The 7,437-nt window shown below is 44.3% G+C and overlaps 1 protein-coding gene across 1 annotated transcript; it reads right to left on the reverse strand.

The window, feature by feature from the left end:
* Nucleotides 1-5,692: 5,692 nt before the first annotated feature.
* LOC136386401 (general transcription factor II-I repeat domain-containing protein 2-like) lies at nucleotides 5,693-7,084 on the reverse strand. Its single transcript, XM_066357834.1, has one exon. It carries the CDS (start codon nucleotides 7,082-7,084, stop codon nucleotides 5,693-5,695), a length of 1,392 nt encoding a protein of 463 aa, XP_066213931.1.
* Between the last annotated feature and the right edge of the window lie 353 nt (nucleotides 7,085-7,437).

Consider the following 7,437-nt stretch of genomic DNA (forward strand, 5'->3'; position numbering starts at 1 on the left):
CTCTGAGTCTTTAACAAATTGACTTTGAGAGGAACTATCTCATGTTGGAGTCAGAAGATAAAGCTTAAATGCTCTTCACGAAGAGTGAACTGTAGTTGAAAAATGCTCTAAGAACAAAGTTAAAATAAAGTAGCGCTTTAGGAAATTCTTTAGAATATAGATTTGAACTATGGACACAAGCATTGCTATTCCAAGAATCCATTATTTGTGAGCTATTTTTCTAGCATACATATGTAGAGGCAACCAGAAATTGCTCTCTGAAGAGCTGGGAGAGCACTGGCTTGCTGTATAATGAAATACTCAGCTAAGAAGTGTGTTAAACCACAATTCACTTTTAAGTAGATTTCAAGGCCAGATGTTCACCTTGGTCTTAACAAGGCATCTTAGGAGATAACAATGTTTACACTCAATATATGCTTAGCTATGTCATTTCTACAAAATTGTTGAATGCAAAACGACTTCCTAGTACAAAAAAAAATTCTCTAGATAGAAAATGCTCACTAAGTATTAATTTGCAACAGTAATGTTCCAAACCCTATCCTGCTACTGCTATGGGGAAAAGCCTAGCGCGTGTCTGACTGGGTGCACTCGGATTCCTCTCCGTTCCCGCACTGCAGCTGCTGTCTCATGGGCACATGCTGCTCAGAACAATGAAACCCCTTTCCAATTCCCTCCAAACACACACTAAGATCGCTGTAATAAATGCAACTTACATTTTGAGGCCTTAATCATCTGCAGAAAGTCTTTAGCTTCCAATTCACCTTCCCATCCTCTGGTGGTGCTTTCACCTGGGGTTGCGGGTCAGAAGTGCTAGAACTCACTTGCACTTCTCTGTAAAGTTCAGTTGTCCCGTCTTCAAGATTTCTGCATCTAGCCTGACCAGATGGTGATGCAGCGGATAGAGCTTCGGGCTGGGATGCACAGGACCCAGGTTTGAAACCCTGAGGTCGCCGGCTTGAGTGCGGGCTCATCTGGTTTGAGCAAGGCTCACCAGCCTGAATCCAAGGTTGCTTGTTTGAACAAAGGGTCACTTGGTCTGCTGTAGGCTCCCGGTCAAGGCACATATGAGAAAGCAATCAATGAACAACTAAGGTGCTGCAGCAAAAGAATTGATGCCTCTCATCTCTCTCCCTGTCTTCTGTCCCTCTCTCTGTCTCTGTCACACACACACACACACACACACACACACACACACACACACACAGGCAACCTCTGTGTATTGGGATGATGTTCTAACCAACTAAGCTATCTGGTCAGGGTGGCTGGCTACTTCCTACATTTATTTCTGTCCACTTCAAGACCTATTCAATAACTTCTGATTCCTACAATCCTCTGCACTCTCCTAGCCACCCTCGTTCTTCCCCACTGGAAGTTTCTGCTTGTTTATCCTTGATCTAGATTCCCTAGCTCTGCAGCTGTTTAGTTTCCTTTCCACTAAGAAAATGGGTTTGCTGTCACCCGTAGTTGAAGTGTTTGATCTCCTCACAGATTTCTTTATTGCTAACCATCGTCTTTGGCTTTTCGTACCCACTGCAGTTGCCCACTTTCTTTTTCACTCTGATCCAGAATAACTGGTTTGTTGGCCACCATTCCAGAGTTTCCTGTCCACTGTGAGACGAGACTTAAACTACATCTGTTTATGAAAACATGCTGATGCCATGCCCTGGTATTTTCTTCCCAGTGGGAGACTCTCTCACACTCTTCACCACAATTGCACTTCAGGACAAAAACCAGTCGCCACTCATGTCCACATAGTCTTTCCAATAAATACATGGTTTTCCTCTATGCTCCTTTAGAAGCACACTTATGTACACATGGGTGAGACAACACAACTGCCTATTCCAGAAACAAGTATCTCTGGATTTACTTTTGGAGGTGACTTTCCCCCTCCTTCTTCAGAGATATGAGCACTTATGGAGACCGGACTTGGTGACAAACTCATCCAGAATCCACTATCTCTCTAACTAACTTGGTGATTAATAGCATCTTGCCTCTCCAGCATCAGACAGGGATTTCTTAGATGGATTGGAGCCCACGTCTAACTGGTTCAGGATCCAGTTTTACTGGAGTGAATCTTGCCGGCAGCAGTCTGTCCTCCCTTCTTCACATACTTAAGTGGATCAGACCCTGTGACTAATTTGTCCAGGATTCAGTGTTAAATAATTATCTAGTTCTTCCACATCTATTAATTTTATGAGCTACCTCTTAAACTTCACTGTTTTTCAGAAAGTTCTGTCCTTACTATTTACCCCAATATAGACCCTAATAGAATTCCTACAGGCGGGAACATCGGTCAGTGCGCCTATCCATCACATTCTGACACCATAAAGTTCTGTCCTTATACCATTGGCGTGTCAGAGACACTCTGGGTAGAAACATTCTTCAACCAACCATGTTCTGATCTGCTCCAAGACCTGTGCCTGCCCCAGAATGCTCACTCCTCATGCACCGAATCTGAAAGAAACTCCAGAAGTGGGGACTTAATCAGTCCTCCCTCATCCATTTATGTTCTGAGCCCTCCTCTTAACCTTTACTCCTTCCAGAAAGTTCTGTTCCAATCCCACCCCACCCCCACCCTCCATACAGACACATTTGAGAAACCCCAAGATGTAGAAACCTAGTTCAGTTGTCCTTCAAGCAATCATGTTGAGACAGCATCCTAGATCCATAATTTTCCCAGAATGTTGTATCTTCATCCACCCATCCTCACAGAGACCTTTAGAGTGGAGAGAATGAGGATAGAACATTCTAGGGGAAATTAAAGTACAGAAGGGGGATCAGAACATGATTGGTTGAAGCAGAACTGAACTAAGGTCTTTCCCCTGGGTATTGCTGATACAGTAAAGTTATAAGAATGAAATTTTCTGGAAGAAATCAAGGTCAGGAGGTAGGTCAAATATTAGGTTGAAGGAGAAATGAACTAAAATTCCTCTCCTGAGGGGTTAATTACAGGTGAGTTTGTGAGGAGGGAAGTAAGGACAGATTTTTCTGGAAGAAGTAAAAGTCTGATAGCAGATCCAAATATGCTGAGTTGAAGAAGAACTGAACTAAGCTCACTGCCCTGCGTGTTTCTGATAGAGTAAGGGCAGAGGACAGAAGCTTCCTGAAAATGCAAGGTCAGCCCTCAGGGACAGAGTGTGATTGGTTTAATCAGCTAAGTTCCCTCTCCTGGGATTTCTGTGACAGTGTGTGTGGGGAAGAAGACAAAACTAGCTGGAAGAAGTAAAGGTAATTGAATCAGTTGAGCACATGATTAGATAACCAGAAACTAAATAGCCCACTTCACAGAAGTTTTCTGTGTGGGGCCTGGGGAGAGACAGAACATTCTGAGAAAAGTAAACGTGTGGGGCAGTTTGTAACATGTTGGTTGAAAGAAATGTGAGCTAAACCTTGTCCCCTGGGTATTTCTGATAAAATTGGAGTATGAGTACAGCCTTCTAGAACAAAAAGGCTGTGTTGAGTAACGGTTTCTGTGAGGGTAGAAACGGGAGGAATGAGAACTGAAACTCTAGGCAAACTAAAGGTCTGGAAGTAGGTTGTTTGAAGGAGAACTGATCTAAGTTGCTGTAAAGTCAGTAGCCACGGCCACTATCACAGCCACCTGGCCCATGCAGGTTCGCATTAGATTCGGACAGATGGTAATGAAACAACGGAGCCAAATACTGGTGGGCCAGCATCTTTAATCCTAGCTTGCACCCGGCGGGCAAGTAAAAACACACACTGGGCTCCAAAACCCACTCATTCAGTGCTCACAAAGCTACTGACTTATCTGAGTTTCCTAGAATCAAAGGTTTCTAGCTCACCAGACTTATTCACCTCTGTTTCCCATCTCCTTCTCTCTGCACAAACTCTGCACAAACTGGTTTCTCCCTCAGCACTCCGCCATCTTGGCTGCTTCTCTTGGCCTCCTCCACATGGCCTTTCTCTGTTTTCCTCTCTAATGCTAATATCAGGAATGGAGAGAGAGCAAGCTCCAGGTCTGCCCCCATTTTATAGTGTAGAAATCAAAACCTTTAATCCAATATACAAACAAGGAAGTCTCTGATACAAAGTCACTTATCTGAGGCATAATGGGATTCCTCATGAGAGTGCACCACCCTACATCAAAAAGGATGGGAAAGGCTTAGTCTTAAAACTAAGCACCAGGCTATAAGGATACTGCTTGCCCATACCCCGCCCCCAACACACATTAATACAATCACACCCATCTCAAGCAATCACCTGGGTGACAGGCTTCCACGTGGGCAGCACCATCTTTAACAAAATGAGCATAATATATTTTATCTGCCCAACAGTTGGATATGTCTGATATAGTGTAGATATGAGACAGAACTTTCCAGAAGTAAAGGCCAAGAAGTGGCATCTGCTAGATTATCCTAAATTTAAACTTAGCTCCTTTTAAACCTGTTCTTTCCTTACTCTCTCATGCTCAGAGGCGGATTAAGGTCAGTTGAGGCCCTGGGTGCAGAAGAAAATATTGGGCCCCTTAAAAAATAGAAAGAGATGGAAAATAAAAATACATGTTAACTGTTGGGCAGATAAAATATATTAAGCTCACTTTGTTAAAGATGGTGCTGCCCAGCCTGACCACGCAGTGGCACAGTGGACAGAGCGTCGGACTGGGATGCAGAGGACCCAGGTTTGAGACCCCGAGGTCGCCAGCTTGAGCGCGGGCTCATCTGGTTTGAGCAAAAGCCCACCAGCTTGAACCCAAGGTCACTGGCTCCAGCGGGGGCTTGCTCAGTCTGCTGAAGGCCTGCGGTCGGTCAAGGCACATATGGGAGAGCAATCAATGAACAACTAAGGCGTTGCAATGCGCAACAAAAAACTAATAATTGATGCTCCTCATCTCTCTCCGTCCCTGTCTATCCCTCTGACTCACTGTCTCTGTAAAAAATAAATAAAAATTTAAAAAAAAAAAAGATGGTGCTGCCCATGTAGAAGCCTGTCACCCATGTGATATATTTTTTTTAATTTTCATTTTTATTGATTTTAGTGAGAGAGAAAAGGAGAGAGAGAGAGAGAAAGAAAGAGAGAGAGATAGAGAGAGAGAGAGAGATAGAGAGGAACATAGATCTGTTCCTGTACGTGCCCTGACCAGGGATCGAACCAGCAACATCAGCATTTCAGGCCTATGTGCTAACCCACAGAGCTATCTGGCCAGGGCACCCATGTGATATTAATGTGTGTTGGGGGCAGGCTGTGGGCAGGCAAGATCCTTGTAGCCTGGGGCTTGGTTTTAGAACTAGGCCATTCCCACCCTTTTTGATGTGGGGTGGTGCACTCTCATAAGAAATCCCATTATGCCTCAGATAAGTGACTTTGTATCAGAGACTTCCTTGTTTGTATATTGGATTAAAGCAGGGGTCTCAAACTCAACTCAGCATGTGGGCTGCAGAGCAAGATCACAGCTGTTCGGTGGGCCGCACTAGGTCTACAAAAGGCAACTGTTACGCAACACTTTTCTCACTGCAGTTGAAAACAAAAAAAAAAATCAGTACAAGCACAATCGTACATGCAGTTTACTCAGTGTCACAAAACGACCAGAAACTGTAGTTCGCATCACAACTGCTGTTAACTAAGCTAAGCCCTTAAGAAGGTTTCTGTCCACTCAGCTGAGTGCGTTTGGCAGACACCAGACCGTCGAAGTTAGGCCTGAAGTTGTGTGTAGTCGCAAGTCGCAAAGTTGCTTTCAGATGTTCGTCAGTCTCGATCGCAATGCTGTTTTGTTGATCTTCATTGTAGAGAAGAATTGTTCACAAACGTATGTACTGCCAAACATCGCCAGAATTCTAGCAGCTCTGCAGACTAATATTGGAAACTTTTCTCTCGGAATGGACTTGCAGAAATCTGGAACGCCAACATCAGCGTACTTCTGTTTCAGAATAGTGTCACACTGCAAGTCCAGTAGTTCCATCTGGACTTCCTCTGGAACGCTCTGCACATCAATTGCGAATGGAGTGGCAAAAAGTGCAAAATGCGGTTCCAGAGCCATGAATTCCTGAAAGCGATGTTCAAAATCATCTCGTAATCTGGTCAACATATCTGCATAGTCTTTCAGGCATTGTAAATCGACAGCACCTAACGACTTTAGAGCAGAGAAATGAGCCATGTTGCCACCTGTCAGCTGGCTTGCCCACAAGGTGAGCTTGCATCTGAACGACTTGATGCGGTCAAACATCACAGTAATCAACTGCTTTGAGCCCTGCAGTTCTGAATTCAGTGCATTGAGGTGTTGTGTGACATCTGTCAGAAAAGCTAGATTCGATAGAAATGTTGGCTCACACAGCTCAGGAACGTCTCTGTCTTTCATTGCCATGAACAATGCTATTTCCTGCCTCAGAGCAAAAAATCTCTGCAGCACTTTGCCAAGACTCAACCATCTGACTTCAGTATGATACAGCAACTCTCCGTACTCCGCCTCTAAATCGGCTAGAAATGACACAAACTGCCTGTGGTTGAGACCCCTTGCACGTATGAAGTTTACTGTCTTCACAACAACATCCATGACTTCCTTCAGTTGTATATTTTTGGCACAGAGTGCTTCCTGGTGCAAAATGCAGTGTATGGCTACAAAAGGTCCGCTCAAACTGAGCCAATTCCGTTTGTCCTTCAACAATCCGACAACACCAGCCTTCTGTGAACACATTGCTGGAGCACCATCTGTGGCCACTGTAACGAGTTTGTCCCATGGTAGTCCACATCTGTCAATACAAGCTTCCAGTTCTTGAAAAATATCCTGACCGTTCGTCATTCCTGTCATTGGTAGCATGTCCAATAACTCTTCAAAGACGTTGAAGTTTGCGTCGACCCCTCGGATGAATACGGCACAATACGCGGTATCTGTTACACCAGTGGACTCGTCCAGTGCAATGGAATATGCTTCAAAATTCTTCGCAGCTGCAATCAGTTGCTGTTGTACATCGTCGGCTGACTCCGTGATCCTGCTGGCAACTGTGTTTGCAGACAAACTTATACCTTCGAAGAGCATCTTTTTCTCGGGACAAATAATTTCACACGCCTTTATCATACATTCTTTTACAAACTGGCCTTCAGTGAATGGTCGTGACGCCTTTGCTATCATCTCGCTAACAACAAAGCTTGCCTTCACGGAATCTTCGCTTGCTGTGTTAACACGTTTAAAAAAGTTTCTTTAGTTGGCGAACGATGCCTTCAAGTGACGGACTTTTTCCTCGCGAATTGTGCCAGTCAGAGCAGCAAACTGTTGTCCATGCAGCGTGTCATAATGTCTATGCACGTTGTACTCCTTGGGCACAGGGATGCATTGCAGACAAATCAGACAGTTGATTTTGTCGCCTACTTGCGTAACAAAATATAAATTTTCCCACTTATCCTGAAACAGTCGTTTTTCATCCGCAATCTTTCGCTTTTTAGAACACGACGACGACATTATTAAACACGGGGTGGACGGGACCA

Source organism: Saccopteryx leptura, chromosome X (genome assembly GCF_036850995.1).
Source record: "Saccopteryx leptura isolate mSacLep1 chromosome X, mSacLep1_pri_phased_curated, whole genome shotgun sequence".
Lineage (NCBI taxonomy): Eukaryota > Metazoa > Chordata > Mammalia > Chiroptera > Emballonuridae > Saccopteryx > Saccopteryx leptura.

Coding starts and splice junctions, on each gene's coding strand:
- LOC136386401 (XM_066357834.1), bottom strand. CDS start 7,084: ATGATAGCAAAGGCGTCACGACCATTCACTGAAGGCCAGTTTGTAAAA.